Source organism: Helianthus annuus, chromosome 17 (genome assembly GCF_002127325.2).
Source record: "Helianthus annuus cultivar XRQ/B chromosome 17, HanXRQr2.0-SUNRISE, whole genome shotgun sequence".
NCBI classification, from domain to species: domain Eukaryota; kingdom Viridiplantae; phylum Streptophyta; class Magnoliopsida; order Asterales; family Asteraceae; genus Helianthus; species Helianthus annuus.
The window spans coordinates 14,469,882-14,489,014 of record NC_035449.2 but is presented as its reverse complement, the minus strand read 5'-3'; the positions used below and the strand labels follow the sequence as shown (position 1 = coordinate 14,489,014).

Here is a 19,133-nt window from a genome sequence, read left to right as displayed (position 1 = left end):
AGTGTGGATGAATTTGATCGGGTGGTTCCGCTGATGGCGCGATATTACTTCAGTGGTCCGTCAGTGATCCAGATTTGTCATTCAGAAAAAAAAAGAACTGTTAGAAGATGAAATTGTTAATGATTATTCGATTAATATTTGAAAGAAGACGATACATATTCAAATGCCTTTGCCAACCGAAATAGGAATCGACTGCTTGAGTCGCCTTTGGTTTTGTTGCAACAACTATCATCAAAAGATCTTTTTTCGACAAAGATTATCAAATATGATTTACGCAACAAGATGAGTGATATTTCCTCACATATTCATTATTATGTCATGTATGAGAGGTGGTTTTGCAAATGTTGATAACTAGTGGGATTACCCGCGCTTCGCAGCGGGTTTTGATCAGTATCAGTTCGGTCAGATACAGTACCAACACTCAAAATAGCAACCGAAAAAGATATGCACAAGAAGATATTGATACTTGTTTACATCGATAGAAAACCATAAAAACGAATGCCAATATCGGTATCGATGTTTTTCAGCTGGTAACAATTCGATTCATCAAGCTAAAGTTATCATACTGGCAATTGTTACAACTACGGTATAAAAATACTCTATTGCGAACACAACTCTATTTTTGACAAACTTTATACCGCCAAAGAAAACTATAAAAATAAATATGGTACCAGTACCGATGTAGTTCAGATGGTATCGGCACAATTTCTTACGATAAAGAAACAAAATCGGCTATATTTGACTCGTTCAAATATATATAAACGAAAAACAAAATATATTAAAAGTAATTATAATAATACAATATTATAATAATAATAATAATACTACAGTAATAGAAATTTTAAATTTTAAAGAAAAAAATAACAAAAATTATTATTAAAAGTAAAAGTAAAAAAAAAAACAATAACAATAAAAATTTATTGTTAATTAAGTTTGCTTGATACAAAAGTTAAATTAAATATATATTTTTAGATGTATAATTAGATGTTACTGTTTATCCTCTTTGAAAATGTAAGGATGTATAATGTCATTACGAAGCAATTTTACGAGTTAAAGCGACAAGACCACAATGTTATAATTACTGATTGATATGTCGATCGGTAAAAGAGGTGATTGAAGTATATAACCATTATATAAGGATTGGGATTATCGTATTCTATTTATATTTCTATTTATAGTAAAGATGAAGATTAGTGCTCTCACTACCCACAATGCCACATCAACCATTTTATTTAACTTTAAATATTATAAATAACAATATATGGCTTTAACTTTTTCTAGTAACCTGTGTTCTTTAACTTTAAAAAAACTGGATACGTAATTGTCTTTTATTTTTTCACATAATCCAGTATAAATTTTGTTAAAAATGGAATTGTATTCGAACAAAATATATTTTTAGTATTTTTAAGAGTTATTGGATTTTATCACTATTAACTATTGGGTATTGGGTATTGGTTGCTGTCAATCCTAACTATCACTTTGGTTCTCACCACTCCCAGTTGAACACTTTCTATGTTCTGTCACTCAGGTTGAGTGGTTTTTGGCTCCCATTTTGTTTTTGAGGAGCAGATGCACCTGTAGTCATTAGTAATTCACAAAGTGTTAACCTAATATCACAAATAACACAAGTCAAACACTAAGAAATGTTCACCTTCCGGTGGTAGCCATAAAGTGAGAGTTAGGAGTTAGGAGTTGTGAGAGTTAAATTGATAGATAGAAATGATAGCAACCAATACCCATTAGTTGAGAGTGATATAATCCAATAACACGTTGATTCCTTCACGAACCCTATCGGATCCGTATCTACATTATCCAATTGCGTACGGTTTTGGATTCAATGAAATAAAACACGTGTTAATATCATTAAATTATCTTTAACGGTAGCTTAACAAAGTAACTGATTGAGACCGAATCCCGCATGATTCATTAATTAATCGCAAATAATAATTCATCAACTAACTCAATTATTGGGTTATATTATTCTTCTTCTCTCTGCTGATAAAACAGTGGAGAGAGGTGGAGTTGTAATGGCGATGGCATCTTCCGGTGGTAGCCATGCGGTGTTTGTATACGGAAGTCTCTTAGCTGACGACGTCGTTCAAGTCCTCCTCAACCGCGTCCCTCAAGTCTCCCCTGCTATCCTTAACGGCTAGTAATAAATCTCCCCCTTTACACTCCCTTTTGTTGATTATATATATATTATCCAACTTATTAAATTTGTATTGATTTATTTCGTAATAAACTAATAATAATAATAATATTGGGTTAAACTGATGATGCATGTAGGGTTGTAAACGAACCGAAAGAACACGAACATGCCTTGTTCATGTTCGTTCACTAAAGAATGAGACTGTTCATGGACGCTTACCGAACTAGATTTCTTGTTCATGTTCGTTCATTAAGGAAAGGGAAATGAACGTGTTCATGAACTGTTCACGAACATTTACCAAACGTAAATAAACTCAAACAAAAACGCCATGCTTGCGGTGTGCGCATATACTGTATCTTTGTGTGGGCCCTTAGGGGGGGGGGGCAAAAGTGAAATTGCACTAATTTTAACGTTATTTTACTAATTTCGTGAAAATAACGTTAAAAGCGGCGGACGATTAATCATGCATCATGTGGTGGCGTTGATAGCCGAAAGACAAGGGGGTACATGCCCAAATCGGCCTTTGTCCCGATTGCTGAGTGTTATGTGCCTCATGTCCAAGGCTTGATACAAAACTAGTATCGAGCCGAGGGTCTCACTGGAAGCAGCCTCTCTATTCCTATTGGGTAGAGGTAAGGTTGTCTACATCTTACCCTCCTCAGATCCTACCTTAGCTTTGCTTTGGTGAGATTTACTGAGTATGATGATGATGATGATGAAATAAACTCAAACAAATATTCATGAACATCAATGAACACAAACAACGTTTATGAATACAAATGAATATCCCCAAACATATATTCATTTTAGAATAAAATCTAGTAACTTATCAGGGCCGGTCCCAAGAATTCTTGTACCCTGTTCGAACTTGAAAAACCGTGCCGTTAGGCCTTAACGAAATTGAGTATTAGGCGGTCCCACACCCATTTTCAATCTTCTCTCTCTTCATATATAAATATCGGACTTTTTTTTTAAAATAACGTGCCCTTCAAAATATCGGGCCCTGGCCGGTGGTCCTCCCCGCCCACCCTCAGGGCCGGCTATGTAACTTATCACAAAGATTACAAAAATCCACCAAAAAATAAATAAGCACTTAACATAATTATCCGAACACTATTCACATAATTATCATAAACATGATTAGCACAAAATTTTGAAGTTTGTCAAGCTTTAACACAAACTGAAATTGAAATGGTGAAATGAGTGATGTTGGGGGAGGCATATAGCATAACACTATAACTAGAATTTTAATTTTATAATTAAAAAACAATAAATAAAAAATACAACATATAAAAACCTTTGAATAAACGAACACAAATGAACACATTACCAAACGTTCACGAACGTAAACCTCTGTTCATGTTCGTTCGTTTAACTTAATGAACAAAATTTCTTGTTCGTGTTCGTTCATTTATTAAACGAACGAACATAAACGAACTTCCTGCCGAACGGTTCATGAATTGTTCGTTGAACGTTCAGTTCGTTTACAACCCTAGATGCCTGCAACATGAGTTACCTTACACCAGTCATGATATTTATAGTTAAGTTTTAATCAATAGGTATTTAGGGCTTTTCTGTATTGCCTATAGTGTTAATCAAGTTTTTGTGATAATTTAATTGTTGTAGTCACAGGTTTAGCATCAAAGGGCGTGATTATCCTGCAATTCTACCTGTAGAAAACAAGAAAGTGACAGGGAGGGTATGTTCATTATCCAGTTCATATACTCTCATTTACCATTTTGTAGCCTGGGAAAACGGGCTGGTTCACGGTTCGGGTCAAAACGGGTCGTTTTTGTCAACCTGGGTTGCATGAACATAGTATCAAGAAGGGTCCACTCTTATCTCTACTATGTTCTTGCAACTCGCGCCATATGGATGGGTCTGATTCAGTGATTTTATTACTTTACTACATGAAAATGATTAAAAAGTTTGATATGTAAACGCATACAGAAATATTTCTGTGAGTTAAATGCCATTTTAGTCCCTGTGGTTTGGGCCATTTTACCAGTTTAGTCCAAAGGTTTTATTTTTCTCCTGTGGGTCCAAAAAGGTTTCACCATTGCCATTTTAGTCCACTTGGTTAACTTCATACATTTTTACTGTGAACGAGAAGGGCAATTCAGTCATTTTATATGTAATTCAGTCATTTTTACTGTGAATGAGAAGGACAATTCGGCCATATACAGAGCCGAGCCGCTCGCAAGTTATTTGAGCCAAGCTTAAACGAACTCGAACCTGAGCTTCATATGCAGAGCTTAATTAGGCTCACAAGCCTAAATGGGCCTATTAAATATATAATCAAGATAAAAGTAACTAAAAATTATATATTATGTTATAAATTGCTCATGAGCTTGAGCTCAATTTTTCAAGCTCGAGCTTGGCTCGTTTACGCCCCTAGCTTTTAGTATAGACCGTAGAGAGAGTTTTATCTAGTTAAGAACCATTTAGTATAAGTTATAAAACAAGGTATGGGGCAAAAAATATACTTATAATAAGATGGATTAGTCCGTTGTGACTTGTATCATACGTGAGTATTTGGGTGGGCAGTGTGTACACATCTGCCCACCCAAATACTCACATATGGATATATGTACACGATGTAAGCCCATAAAAGTAGATAAATTGTCCTTAGTATTATATACTGATGATCTAAATTCTAATCATAACTTTTTTCTACGCAGGTTCTAACCGGGCTTTCTGCTACAGAGTTAGATATCTTGGACATGTATGAAGACGACAAGTATGACAAGCGGGTCGTTGATGTTTCTCTGCTGGTATATTTTTGTAAAAAGATAGTGGATGATGAATATTTACTTGCAGAAATTCATAAATATATGATGGATAGAAGAGTTGTATGGGTTCAAAGTTTAGGCGGATTTTCGCCATCTTTGAACATAGGAAGTTGTTTTTAAAAATCTTTTACTTTTAAGTCAAAAAAAAAATAAAAAATAGCAGGATAATTATAATCTTTGTGCAGGATGCCTCTGAGGTCTTACAGGCTTACGCGTATGTTTGGGGCAACAGTACTGATCCTGATTTATACGGAGAATGGGACTTTGAGGTTAGCTTCTTATAGTTATGGTCTTGTTTGGCCCCCTTTATCGCGATCATTTTCTAACACATTGCGCGTATAAATCTTTCTCGATGTTGGTTTCTTGATAGGAGTTCAAAGAGTCAAAGTTGAAAGATTATTTGGAAAGGACCAAGAACTATGTTAAAGAACTGGAGGATACAGAAACATCATTGCCTTGATAGTTGATTCAATCGTACCGCTATTCATAGACAAAATAATTATAATTATTTGCAAATCTTGATACTTTATATAGTTTATGTAATTCTTACATCCATACAAAATGTTGTGCAGTCAAATAAACTATGGTACCAACTGATAATATGTTGTTAAAGTCAAACATGGTTGTGTGATTATGAATATGTGATCATTTATAGCAAGAAATTGTGCTTGAGATTTCATTTGGATGTGGTGCTTTGAATGTGATACCATAGTTGTTAAAAGCCATCGCCTCTTGCGCCTAGGCCCATTTTTGAGGCGAGGCGAGGCAGTTGCGCTTTAAGTCGAGGAAATTGCGCTTTAACTCCCCAGGTGATGGTTCAGGCGCACATTCCGACAAGATTCCTAGATTCTGGAGAGTTTCCGGCTAAATTCCGACAAGATTCTAGCCAATTTTCTACTTTTAATCAAGGAAAACTACTTTTCTACACTAATACACTAATATTTTGGTACTAGTTAGATGATATAAAGTGTTACATAATAGACTTTGCTTATTTTATTTGAAGAATGGTATTCTTTTTCTAATACATAATATATTTAAAAAAAATTATTATGCGCTTTATTTTTCTCAGGCCCTCGCTTTTTTTGCGCTTTGCACCTAGGCCCCAGGCGAGGCCTATGCACTTTGAGTGCACCTAGTGGCTTTAATAACTATGTGTGATACATAAAACTGTCACGGTCACAAAATTGATCACCTCCAGAGGGAGAACACGATAAAAAACGCGAGGAAGAGGCATACGAATTGACTGTTGGTCATTCTTCATTTGTTTCCGACAATGACACTAAGGCTCCATGGTGTGGAATAATGTAGACAGGTGGGCTTTATAGCTTCCCACCCTTAACTACCATGGAACGGGACAACCCCATAAAACCCATATACCTATTAATAAAAAAAATAAAAAAAAATATGATTGGCTCTTGAAAAGTGGTCCCCACACATCCAAGCCTTAACGCTCTCCAAGGCAATGGCGATGCCGTCAATAGCACCCCCTTTGACAGTGGAAGGGTGGTGTTTTGGGGCGTTATATGCTGAGGTGGTGGGTGGCGCTAAACCACACCATCCGGCCTAATAATGAAGTAAATAAGCATTTATAAAAAAAGAGTTAAATGCCATTTTAGTCCCTGTGGTTTGAGCCATTTTGCCAGTTTAGTCCAATGGTTTCATTTTTAACCTGTGGGTCCAAAAAGGTTTCACAGTTGCCATTTTAATTCACTTGGTTAACTTCATCCATTTTTTCTGTTAACGAGAAGGCCAATTCGGTCATTTCGTATGTAATTATGTTAACTAAAAGGGCAATTCAACCATATAAAATGACCGAATTAGCCTTCTCGTTAACAGAAAAAAATTGATGAAGTTAACCCAGTGGACTAAAATGGCAACTGTGAAACCTTTTTGGACCCACAGGTTAAAAATGAAACCTTTGGACTAAACTGACAAAATGACTAAAATGGCATTTAACTCATAAAAAAAAAGAATGAAATAACAATGGCACCTTGTGTAATTTGTTGGCAACTATAAGGTTGAATATTTTGGCTTTAATGGGTGGTGGGTATTCTTTAATTTCTCCCTTAAAAGTTAAAACCTTTATCCTCTATTTCTAAAGGAACAAAAATGGCATTTTTGAGTAGTATGAAGCTGCCATTGATGCCTGTTATCTCTTTGAATTCTAGCAGGAATCCAAAGCCTACCCATTGCACATCTCTTCAATTACAGGTACAACATATATGTCTATACAGTGTGTATTTTGTTGGTATTTTTGTATAGCAATTGCTTGTCTGTTAGAAACTGAGATTAAAGATTATAATCCTAATACCCATGAGCTTTATTTGTGTTTTGTAGGCTATAACAGCAGATGCTGGGATTGAATGTGAGCCTTGTGAAGGAAGAGGATGGTTGCTTTGTGATTTCTGTAAAGGTCAAAAGACAAATGTAAAATCTGAAACAAATCGGATCTATCGTAGATGCCCATCTTGCAGAGCGGTAAGGAATGTCGTTGGTTCTTTTTCGTTGTTAATCGTTGGTGATGAACTGATGATCAACTGTTTCGATTCGTTTATGACAGGTTGGGTATGTGTTGTGTCCCAAGTGCAAGGTATTCAAATGTGTTACTTTTCCTGACCAAAGTGATGTGGAAAGCTCAAGATGATTAAAAAGGTTGTTAAGAATTGAATGGCTTGATTTACCATGTCGGTTTTATCATCCTTGTAAACAAATCTCGGTTTTTAAAGTTACTATTGCCACTTATTTCGTTGGCGTTCGAAGTAATTTTGCAGTATACGCAAACTAATGTGCAACTCAATGATGGTGTTTTATTTTGACTTTGATATGGTTCGGATGCTTTCTTTACGTGTGTGTCGTGGTCAAGATACATCGTGATGGTTCACGATAGAGTTTAAAAGCGTCGCACCTCTCAAAGACTCGTGATAAGAGTTCACAGGGGGCTAAGTTGCATCATCTATACATGTAATGTGTTATGTTGACATTTGTAGATGGTCATGAGATCAAAACTACACACTTTAAACCTAAAATCATTTTCAAGTTGTTGTAACATGATAATCACATGGATAAAGTTCTTCAAGGAAGCAAAGGGGATTGCAGTAAAATTTAATCATAATCAGGTTATGTATGCCTTAGCTAGTTTTAACAATGGTCTTAAAAGTAATTCCTTATGAGAATCGTGTTATGTATGAGATTATATTTTTAAGAATTTCGCGAGTATGGGACGAGTGTGGGATTAGGCGATACCCGACCCGATTAGCGAAAACCCACATGTCAGTTTACCCGAACTATATACTCGAAATTTTTTTATTTATATTTATATATATTTTTTTCCATTAACCCTTACCAAATAGTGACTTATTTCAATAAATTCATTATGTGAAAGAAAAAGTCTTTTGGAATATGTAGTTAATAATGTTATTTATATTTTTTGTGTTGTTAAGTATATAAATAAAACTAAATTAAAATTATAATCTTATTATTTTTTTTATGATGAAACTTACATGTATATAATGTATATTTTAATGAGTAAAATGCCAAAATGGTTCCTCAGCTTAGATCACTTTAGTCCAAAAATGAAACATTTTATATTTGGGTCCCGAAGGTTTCAGTTTTGATGTCATTTTCATCTAAAAGGCAAACTGTGTTAGATTTTTTTTGTTATCATCCACCTTTTTTGTCGTCTTCCTCATTTTATAGAAGGGTAGAATCGTCTTTTTACGTAGTAATATATCTTTAGTTAAATTAGGAAGACGGCAAAAAAGTGGAGGATAACAAAAACTTATTATATAAATAAAAAATATACAATAATTATACTAATAAAAAGAATGTATTCAGAAATCTCAATCAGTATCTTTTAATAAATTAACAGGTATGCGCGATGATAACTGATGGGTTTTACAACTAGTGAAAATACCAATACTCGACCTGAACCTGAACCCGAACCCCGCCCATGACCAACCTTAAGAAAGGCCCTAAGACTCGCATTAAAAAAAATGAGAAACTGAATCTCCGTACCTCTCGCATGCAAATCGGAAATCCAGTAATCCACCATTGTAGCTAGCTACATTGAGATCGAAATCAGCCACCATAACCATGGACCACGACGGCGGCAGCAGCCTCCACACTCGATCTAAAGCAGCACCGGATTGGACCGTAGAGGAATCCCTAATTCTAGTCAACGAGGTTACCGCCATTGAAGCTGATTGTCGCGACACACTATCCTCTTTCCAGAAATGGAAGATCATAGTGGAGAATTGCAATGCATTGGGCGTCAATCGGAACCTCAACCACTGCCGGAGAAAATGGGACTCGTTGCTGTCCGATTACAAAAAAATCAAACAGTCAGGTTCCAAGAAAGCCAGCTTCAATTCTGAATTGTTCAAAGGGATCGAACGCTACGTTAGGGACTTCGAGGGTGGTGGTTATGACACTGAGGCGGATACTGATACCGATGCACCGCCTGCTTTTGTTCTACAATCTGGTATTCTACGCCTCGGGATAATGGCGCTATACGGGTCGTATAGCATGAACTATACGACCTGTATTAAATATACGAATTGTATATCTTTTTTACATGAACTGTATAACACTTGTATGTTTGTGTACGAGTCGTACACAGACATCTCACCAACAAAGCAAATACGACTGAATCATAGGGGTGTGCATGGGTCGGTTTTGGCTCAAAACCATAACCATAACCGAGATATCAGTTAATGAATAACCATAACTATAACTGATTGGTTATGGCGGTTTTGGTTATTCGATTTTGATGGTTATAGCGGGTGGGTTAACCGTGAATTTGAGCCTAGCTAAAAGTATCTGAAAACAATATAATTGTGCATTATTTGAGTTTGAAAGTCTGGGCTTGAAATTTGTGACCATGGAATAAATTGTTATTGCACATTACTATATATTACTGTATTGCAATACGAAAACAATACATATAATCAATATATATATATTAATACCGATTATTATGAATATTTAAACAAACGATGTGATATAGTTCATAAATTTAAACAAACTTTTATAAAAAAACATATGATATAACTCATAAAATTAAACAATTGTTCAACCAAAAAGATCAAATGTTGAAAAGTTCAAATCCGACAAAGATTTAGTATATGTCGGTTCGGTTAAGGCGGGCATGGAAACATTGATAACCATAACCGACCCGTTACTTTTGGTTTTCAGCAAAACAATTAACCGGCCCACTGGTTTTTTATTTGGTTCGGTTTTATCGTTAATTTGGTTATGGGTCGGTTAATTCGTTTTTTTGCACACCCTAACGACTCATATACAAGACTTATATAGTATATTGGATACTGATACCGAGGAGCCGCCTGAGCCGCCGCTTGCTTTTATTATACAATCTGGTATTTTATGGCTCAGGATAATGGCGGATCTTTTGACGCCCTAGTATACGAGTCGTATATTATATTTTCTTTACATGAACTGTACGACTCATATATACGACTTGTATACACATACACGAGTCGTATATTGGTTGTCAAAAGATTTAATTGGGTGTGCGTATAGCAGGACCCTATTTTATGCTCTAAGCTTGCACTTTTACCTTTAATTTGACAATCAGAAATTTCAATTTGAATTTGATTAGAATGTTGCTGTGCTTTTAGATCTATTGAATCAAAGGTCCAAGATGACAGCACCTCAGAAACATATAGTAGAAGTGAAATCAAAGCCAACAAGAAGTCTGAAAAGTGAGAACAATGATATTGAGGAATGCAGTTCAGAGCACCAAGTGGATCATCACACACATAGGTTAAATGAAAGTAAAAGGTTTGTTGAAGTTAGTAAGTTGGATCATGAACATAACATGGGTGAGAAACTGAGGGAAAATGCGGAAATGATCGAAGCTATAGTTAACAATGGCAATGGAGCAAATGATTTAACTAGGATCAATGGTGATAAGATTAGTATTTGTCTCGATAATCTAGCAGCCGCCCTTGACGAGCTTTGCAGATTGCAAACTGATTCAGTAGTGTAGGGTTTATTTTGAAGTCTAGTTTTGTGTCCGCGGTCTTGTTAGGTTAGTTTGATGTGTTTTCTTGGAATGATCTGTACTTGTTGGTTTGACCATGAAACTTTTATGTAAGATATTAACTTAATATAATGTCAGACTGGTTAAATCGAGCCGGGGGTCTCACTGGAAGCAGCCTCCCTATTCCTACGGGGTAGAGGTAAGGCTGTCTACATCTTACCCTCCTCAGACCCTACCTTTGCTTTGCTATTGGTGGGATTTACTGAGTATGATGATGATGATGATGACAGCAAACATGTGTCAAATGGGTTGAACGGGTCAAAAGTGTTTTGGGTCAATCCATCCTGTGACCATGTACCGTTTTGGCCGATACAAAAAATGTCCCCTGGCGCTCACATACATGTATTGTATATAAAGTGTTGTCGTAAAAGGATAATGTGCTTTAAGTCTTTGACATCATCCCGAATATCCTAATGCAATATACTGTCATCGGTATATATATACATGTACCTGTGGTTTGCACTTTGCAACCATTCATTTATTGGGACAATATATGTAAATGTAGTTCAAGGATCTGAGATGTATCCGCTTATCAAACCGATGAGTGACACAATGCAAACAAATGCAAATGGGTAACCTTTCTTACTTCTCCTAGCCTGCAAAATAAGCAAACAAACTATAAAATAATATAAAAAATACAAATAATTAAAAGAAAAAAGAAAATGATTTTCCTTGATTATTAACTAACACCCCTTTTTCAGTTAACCAACAAGGATCTAACACAAGGGATGCAATGCACTCACCAATTCTAGCTTAAGTGACTCTTTTGCTTCAATCATAATGCTGTTCTGACAGGTTAAGCTAGATATTGTGGATTTGGCCTGCAAAAAGATTTTAAACCATAAGGCTAGAGGGTGTGGGATAACCCCCCTTGGGGCTTTATAAGGACACCTCAGCGCCACGTAGGCGCCACGTCAGCCAAGGGGGCTTTATAACCCCCCCTTTAACATGGAGGGTGTGGTGATAACCCCTAGGGGCGCTATAGAGCAAAATAAAAAAAAAAAAAAAATTTGATTGGTGCAAACAAGTGGGCCCCACCTGATAACCCCCTCCTCCCTCGTTACCATGTTCGCGAGTGATGTATAGCGCCCCATGTTAATTGGCTGGGTGTGGGTGTATAGCGCCGGGGGCGCTATAGCCTCTGACGTGGCAAGGGTGGCGCCCCCCACACCCTCCGGCCTAATAGATCATCAGTTAAATACTTTTCTAAACAATTTACTTGACACATGGTTTTACACAATTATTGGATTGTCAGTCAATGACTAAAATGCCCTTCGTATACGACAAGATATTTGCGGACAATCTAACCTCTTTCAGTTGATTTTCTAATGCAGTTTCCTTCAGTTTTAACTCCTTGAGTTGATTACACAACCTCAACTTCCTTTCTGGATCCTCTTTCACAACTTTTACAGGGTCAGATTTCAAATTCTTGGAAAGATTCTCTTCATTCCCGTCAAGATCACCAGATGCCTTCAGGTTCTTTGTAGTCAAACCATCTTTGACTTCCCTGCTGTCTTCAGTTTGCTGCAAGAAAAACAATGTTCCCATCAAGAAGACTGAAGCAAATGTCTTGTAAAGAGGAAACATCTATTACTCACTGTATGCGGTTGGAGGGCATTTTCGTCCTTTTTCACCGCATTCTCTTCTTTAGTTGAAGATTCATTAGATGGTTCTTTCCCTGACGCTTTCGTTTTCACCACATTCTCTTCTTTAACTGAAGACTCATTAGATGGTTCTTTCCCCAACGCTTTCGTTTTCACCGCACTCTCCTTTTTAACGGAAGGTTCATTCTGTTGTTCTTTACCAAGCTTTTCGTTTTTCACCGCATTCTCTTCTTTAATCGAAGATTCACTAGATTGTTCTTTACCGAGCTTTTCCTTTTTCATCGCATTCTCTTCTTTAACTGAAGATTCATTAGATTGTTCTTTACCCCGCTTTTCGTTCTTCACCACATTCTCTTCTTTAACTGAAGATTTATTCGATGGCTCTTTCCCCGACACTTCGTTTCGATGTTCCTCTGATGAAGAATCTTCCTTACCAACTAGAACAACCCTGAGCTTCTTCTCTTCAACATACTTACCACTTCTTTTAGAGAACTGCCAGTGCCAGGTGGCAACAATGAGCATCAGTAACGAATATTTTTTGACTGAAAATCAAAATACTTACCAATTCAAGAGTCACGTCTTCTTCTTTTGTCGCAGCATCAACAACCGTGCTCTGTATCAGGAATTTATCCTTGCACTCCACCTCAGATGGAGGTGACCTTAGACCTTGCATAGTAACTGCACCAAAAGAATATCTATTCCAGAAAGATTGAAGAATATAAAAGGAACGAGTCGATGATTTTAGGCGTGTATATTGATGAAAATATTTACAGTAACATTTCGATGTAGAGTTAACATCTACCTGTGAACTCGCATGCTGACTTTGGGCTAATTATGCCTGAATTGGGTCTTACACAGAACCTCTTTGGTGATGTGGTCTTCACCTGCTTCACGAAAAACGTTGTATATATGACAAAAAGTTATTATGACACCATGACAGATGGACCAAACAAGCAGGAAGCACCTTAAAAGCAACATATTCATCAGATATATTAGAGAGGTGAACTGAAGATGTACTTTGTTTCTTCACCTCACCTGCAAGGAGGACGAGGAACTTGTTAGGTTCTTGTGTAAGAAATACAAGATATTATCGTGTTGGTGTTGCCTCTTTAACGATCTCTAATCTCTATCTTCGCCACTCAGCACTTTCACTCTATATGGTTTCATATTTCTCAATAACATGTTATATTCTGTAACTCATGTTTCGTTTCTGGTATCAGAGCCAAAGTATACAACAATAGAAGATTAAGACAATTTAAGAAATAGGATACGATAAGCTGAAACTGTGTGCGTATTAGAACTATAGAAGCCGTCTGAGTCAGCTACTTCAATATATAATTTTAAAATATGCAACCTCCTCAATCTATAAGCTTCAGATATTAAAAATCCTAAATCCATTATCAATTTCACTAATACATGCATACACCATAACTCTAAATGCATACATACTCCCTGACCGCGATATAAACACTCGTTTAGCTCGAAATCTAGGGATTAAGAAATTCATTCCTTGTTCTAAGATGTTAACTACCAAACCCTAGGAGTTCATATTCTTATGTTAAAGTATCAAACTAATTGGGGAAAATAACCTTGTTGAACTAGGATGCTATAGCCTATAAACCAATACCGAAAAAGGCGAATAAAAAATGTAAATCAACACTTTGTTTTCATAACTGCAAACCGAAAATAAACTGTCCTTACATATGAACGTGATTGCTGTAGCATTAATTTCCAATAATTTTGCACCCATGCTTCCTTCTCGGCTGTAAACACAGGTTCATAAAGCATTCAGATTATCAGTTTAAAAGCATAAACAAATGATTTCAGATCCAGAAGGAATAAATTGAAAATTGAAAATCGATCGAATCAAATCCAGATTAGGAGGTTTCAAATGAGCAAATTCAATAAGAATTAACGGAAATTTGTACAGAAATGAGTGAAATTACCGATTAAGTGATAGAGATGATTGTTAGAAAACGAATCTAAAGTCCGGTTTTCATTGGATTCTTCTTTGGTGATTTGAATTTAATCGGTTTCACCATTTTCTCGTTTTGTATCGTCTCGTTGATGTTCTTGTTGCATGGTTCTCCCTTTTTATGTTGTACAGTTTGGTCCTCCATTTTGACCCTGATTCCCGTTCTAGTCCCTGATTTTGTAACCAGCCGTTAATGATATTTTACACATTACACCCTCTGAATTTATGTAAATATATAATTATCTACAACTGGTAAGGGGTGTGCATAAAACCAATTAACCGAAACTGGAATCGAAACCGAATAATCGAACCGAAACAACAACCGATGGTTCGGTTTTTGTTTTTTGAATAACCGAATTTTCGGTTTCGGTTAATCATATATTTAAAACCGAAAATAACTGAACCGAAACGACTAGCCAAACATTTGAGATAACACAACAAAATAAACTCACCCACGACGGCCACCCAAAACATAAACACCCACCCGCACCCCACCACAACCCAAAAACGTAAACACCCCCACCCCGCTAAAAAAAACTATACCTTACCAAAAAACTCAAAAAACACCTAACCCCCCACATCCCCCAAATACGTGCTTAATAAGTAAGGGGAAAATTCAAAAAAAAAAAAAAAAAAAAAAGAGTACCCTCATTCACTTCTTACATTAAAACCTTATTAATAACCAACTATCTTATGCATATCATACTTATACAATTGGCTTTGGGAGTTTTTCAAAATAAATTTGAAATTTTCATTTCTAACCCTAAAGTTTCAATTTTGGCAAGTTAAGTTTAAAATTTTAATCTTTGTTTCCTTTTTAACCCTAAAGTTTTAATCTTTGACAATTTAAGTTTAAAGTTTTAATCTTTGGTAATTTAACCGCTTTGATTAATTTGTTTTTTCACTTCTAATTCAAAAGTTTCCATTTATACAATTTCAACCCTTTGATTAATTTGATTTTTCACTTCTAATTCAAAATTTTCCATCTTTTGCGATTTAACCACTTTGATTTTTTTACTTTTAACTCAAAGCTTTTCATCTTTTGCAACTTCGGTCCCTTATACTTTTCATCTTTCGCGAAGTGTTGTAATCTTGGCTTTGGGGGTTTTTCAAAGAAAAAATGGTTATGCATATGGTTGTTGTAACCATGGCTTTGGGGGTTTAAAAAAATTGATCTTTTTACTTTTCACCCAAAAGTATTTGATAAATTACTTTTAACCCAAAACTATTTGTTTTTTTACATTTAACCCAAAACTTTTAATCTTTTGCAATTTATCCTCACAACTTTTTTTTCTTTCAACTTCGCTCCTTTATAGTTTTCATTTTCCGCAAATTTTCCGCATTATGCTTCGTTCTAAATTTTATGACTTAACACATTGCAACGTGTGTCTTTGGTTTAACGTTTTTACGTTTCGTTCTAAATTTTGCGAGTTAACACGACGCAACGTGCGTGTGTGGGTGAACGTTTTTACATCGTCTATTTTTTACCGTTTGACATGTTCAACAAAACGTGCAGGTCCTAAATTAACTTAGTTATAACTAAAGAATCCCCGCCGCATTGCGGCGGGTCGTAATTCTAGTTAAAATTATTTTGTATGTTTAGACCCATTTCTACATTAACTTAACCCCACATATATAAGTGAAAACCGAGTTATAGATATGTAATGATAATGTGATTCTTGTAATTTTATTTGGGTTGTTACGTAGTTGTAATTGCTTACTATTATCTATTTGAATAGTTTATAAAGTTCTTACATTTCAAATTTGATTTCAGCTATTCAAATTTTGTTTTAAGTCATTTGTTTAGATTTTTTTAGAACGGTCAAAATTTTATTAAAAACCAAAAATCTGACTATCAAGAAGCTTGACAAAAGTCAAAGTTTACATTAACTACAAGGTGGCAATCTCCCATTTGCTATTTTTTACTTATATACTAACTATAACATATTATTAACAAGGATTCAAAAAGTAATTTACTCTATATAATTAGTAACGAAAATACATTCACACTTTGTAAGCTGTAAGCATGTACAATACCAAAACTAAATATAATTCCAGTTCAACTTACATATAAGTGCAATATCACTAAATCATATCATTTATTAAATCCTAACACCAACACCAATAAAAAGAAAGAGAAATTAAGTTATGACCAATAGAAAAAAAGTAGAAATTGAATAGTAATATTGTGAGGGGGCTTAATTTTGTTAATTAATATAGAGGTAATGTTTAATTTAAGATAAACTAATTATCATGTAAGTATATAAAACAATTTCTGTTTTCTGCTTTATTATAGTAATATTATGATATTATCTTATTCCATTTCTCTTTTCATTTTCTCTCAATATACCAGTCATTTTATACAGTGACGGAGCTAGCCCACTAATTTATGGGTATCCTGAATTTTTTTGCCGTGCAATCTATCATACAATAAAAAACGATAATCAATAAATTAGAACAAATACCTCATAGATTTGTTCTCTTTTTTTTCATAGCTTGAAATCGTTCCATTACATCGTCGTCTTTTGCTTTATCAAAAGTTTCTTTTTCAACCTCACAAACCATAATATTGTTCAAATATTCCGGGCCCATTCGATTGCGTAAATCCGTCTTAACAAGTTTCAATTTAGAAAAACAAACATCTTTCAACGGTTGCGGTTGTAAAACCAAAGCTAGCTTCACTGCCCAATAAATTAAAGGACAAGAACTATGTGTTCCGGTTTCCACCATAAAACAAGCAAGATCATTTATGCAATTATAATGTTATTTTGGGTCTTGGGCTAACTTTATCAATTATATTTAGGGCATTCTTTCAATTTTATTATTGTTAATTCTTGCTTATTTTATCATTCGGGCTTAATTATTATAGAAGTTTTCGGGTTGTAAAATGTTTGGGCTTATACAAAAATGAGATTTTAGTAATATCAAGTATCCTATTTTTTGGTTAGGAGTATCCTCGTATTTTTTAGGGGTATCCTTTGTATAAAACCGGAAAAAACACTACAAATACAGGTTGAGCCGTAGCCCGTGCTAGGGCTCCTAGCATTGTGTTTCCGCCCCTGATTTTATATGATTTGATTAAAATAAGAGAAAAACTATATAATTATTTTTTAGAGATAAATACAATGTATTATTTCTCTAAATATTTTTTATGATTTTTCTTTTAGTTTTGAATACATTATATTATATTTATTTATAAAGTTTAACGCGCCACTACGAGTTAGTTGAAGCTTTCTTATTGTTAATTTTGTTTGCCTTTTTAAGTTATAAGATTATAAAAATCTTTTTTACCAACGCTACGTGTTTATATAGAATTCACTGTCTTTTTTCCGCTTCAATTTTACTTTTTACACTCTACTTTATCTTTGTTGCTATTTTCATTTGGTGCGCAAGAACATACAAAGGTCATACTCATATTTGATTCAAGCTTTCGTCATAATTTTTTTTTCTTAGAGTGAAGGGTATATACACGAACTAATTATTGTTTTTGGGAAATCGTATTTCGCAATAGATAACCACTTGACTCCTAACTAGCCAAACCATAGCGAAGTGTGGGTTCCATTACTAGTTTACAACATTTGTGTGCACAGAGAATCGGGGCTGTAAACGACCCTAACGAACACGAACAAGGCGATATTCGTGTTCGTTTGTTAAGGAAATTAACATGTTCGTGAACTGTTCACGAACGCATACCGAACATAAATTTATGTTCATGTTCATTCGTTAAGGAAATTTAGTTGTTCACGAACAGTTCATGAACACTGGTCTCGAACACAAACGAATGCAAGTGAACACAAACAAACGCAAGCGAACACAAACGAATGCAAGCAAATAAAAAAGAACACAAACGAACATTTAACTTGAAAAAAAATACGGTTATCTTTAAACATTGGATATAAGTAGTTAAATACAACCATCAAATGATAAATCAAAACACAAAAAGTCTAATACACCACCAAACGATGAATCAACATAACTAACGTATACATAATTATCCCCAAAAATGTATTAGCATGTCGAAATTTTAGCTAACTTAGAAAAAAATATGGCTTCAAGTTTTCAATATGTTTAGATAAAAGGTTTATTATTTATTATTTTTTAATATAATCAAACGAACACGGACGAACGTAACCGAACGTTCACGAACGCAGTCGAACGAACGAGACCTATGTTCGTGTTCGTTCGCTAAGCTAACCGAATTGAATTTTTTTGTTCGTGTTCGTTCGTTAAGCTAATCGAACGAACATAAACGAACTTCCCGCCTAACGGTTCACGAACTGTTCGCTGAACGTTCGGTTCGTTTACAACCCTACGAGATGTGTATGTACCTCATGCTTTGGGAGGTTTTCGAGAGAAAAAATTGATGTTTCACTTTTAACCCAAAGCTATTTGTTTTTTTTTTTTTTTACTTATAACACCAAATTTTCATCCTTTACAATTTAACCTCACAACTTTTGTACTTTCAAATGAATAAACCTATTACGGAATCTAATTAGTTAAAATGAAAGTAAAAGTTTTATTCTTTGGTCTCCTATACTTTTCATCTTACGCA

General features: G+C 35.0%; 4 protein-coding genes across 4 annotated transcripts; 3 read left to right on the top strand and 1 right to left on the bottom strand.

Moving 5' to 3' along the window:
* Positions 1-1,858: 1,858 nt before the first annotated feature.
* On the top strand, positions 1,859-5,620 carry LOC110922975 (AIG2-like protein D). Its single transcript, XM_022167173.2, has 5 exons — positions 1,859-2,152; positions 3,776-3,848; positions 4,831-4,923; positions 5,127-5,210; positions 5,312-5,620. Exons 1-5 carry the CDS (start codon positions 2,028-2,030, stop codon positions 5,399-5,401), a joined length of 465 nt encoding a protein of 154 aa, XP_022022865.1. The 5' UTR covers positions 1,859-2,027; the 3' UTR covers positions 5,402-5,620.
* A 1,378-nt stretch (positions 5,621-6,998) lies between these two features.
* Positions 6,999-7,760, top strand: LOC110922988. Its single transcript, XM_022167184.2, has 3 exons — positions 6,999-7,152; positions 7,279-7,419; positions 7,502-7,760. The coding sequence occupies exons 1-3, from the start codon at positions 7,051-7,053 to the stop codon at positions 7,583-7,585; spliced, it is 327 nt and encodes a 108-aa protein (XP_022022876.1). The 5' UTR covers positions 6,999-7,050; the 3' UTR covers positions 7,586-7,760.
* Positions 7,761-8,906: 1,146 nt separating this feature from the next.
* On the top strand, positions 8,907-11,094 carry LOC110925735 (trihelix transcription factor GTL1-like). The gene is made up of 2 exons (XM_022169595.2): positions 8,907-9,421; positions 10,578-11,094. The coding sequence occupies exons 1-2, from the start codon at positions 9,034-9,036 to the stop codon at positions 10,946-10,948; spliced, it is 759 nt and encodes a 252-aa protein (XP_022025287.1). The 5' UTR covers positions 8,907-9,033; the 3' UTR covers positions 10,949-11,094.
* A 251-nt stretch (positions 11,095-11,345) lies between these two features.
* Positions 11,346-14,709, bottom strand: LOC110925938 (vesicle-associated protein 1-2). The gene is made up of 9 exons (XM_022169729.2): positions 14,553-14,709; positions 14,308-14,369; positions 13,571-13,641; positions 13,409-13,490; positions 13,169-13,284; positions 12,601-13,098; positions 12,311-12,526; positions 11,746-11,823; positions 11,346-11,598 (listed from the first exon to the last, which is right to left on the bottom strand). Exons 2-9 carry the CDS (start codon positions 14,354-14,356, stop codon positions 11,509-11,511), a joined length of 1,200 nt encoding a protein of 399 aa, XP_022025421.1. The 5' UTR covers positions 14,357-14,369; positions 14,553-14,709; the 3' UTR covers positions 11,346-11,508.
* Positions 14,710-19,133: the final 4,424 nt, after the last annotated feature.

What these genes read in the sequence shown, in the direction of transcription:
- LOC110922975 (XM_022167173.2), top strand. Translation starts at nt 2,028, where the DNA reads ATGGCGATGGCATCTTCCGGTGGTAGCCATGCGGTGTTTGTATACGGA. An exon ending in TCGTTGATGTTTCTCTGCTG is followed by an intron (nt 4,924 to 5,126) that starts GTATATTTTTGT and finishes ATCTTTGTGCAG; the next exon opens with GATGCCTCTGAGGTCTTACA. An exon ending in ACGGAGAATGGGACTTTGAG is followed by an intron (nt 5,211 to 5,311) that starts GTTAGCTTCTTA and finishes GTTTCTTGATAG; the next exon opens with GAGTTCAAAGAGTCAAAGTT.
- LOC110922988 (XM_022167184.2), top strand. Translation starts at nt 7,051, where the DNA reads ATGGCATTTTTGAGTAGTATGAAGCTGCCATTGATGCCTGTTATCTCT. An exon ending in GCACATCTCTTCAATTACAG is followed by an intron (nt 7,153 to 7,278) that starts GTACAACATATA and finishes TGTGTTTTGTAG; the next exon opens with GCTATAACAGCAGATGCTGG. An exon ending in GATGCCCATCTTGCAGAGCG is followed by an intron (nt 7,420 to 7,501) that starts GTAAGGAATGTC and finishes CGTTTATGACAG; the next exon opens with GTTGGGTATGTGTTGTGTCC.
- LOC110925735 (XM_022169595.2), top strand. Translation starts at nt 9,034, where the DNA reads ATGGACCACGACGGCGGCAGCAGCCTCCACACTCGATCTAAAGCAGCA. An exon ending in TGCTTTTGTTCTACAATCTG is followed by an intron (nt 9,422 to 10,577) that starts GTATTCTACGCC and finishes CTGTGCTTTTAG; the next exon opens with ATCTATTGAATCAAAGGTCC.
- LOC110925938 (XM_022169729.2), bottom strand. Translation starts at nt 14,356, where the DNA reads ATGGGTGCAAAATTATTGGAAATTAATGCTACAGCAATCACGTTCATA. An exon ending in ATGAATATGTTGCTTTTAAG is followed by an intron (nt 13,491 to 13,570) that starts GTGCTTCCTGCT and finishes TTCGTGAAGCAG; the next exon opens with GTGAAGACCACATCACCAAA. An exon ending in ATGCCCTCCAACCGCATACA is followed by an intron (nt 12,527 to 12,600) that starts GTGAGTAATAGA and finishes TTTTTCTTGCAG; the next exon opens with CAAACTGAAGACAGCAGGGA.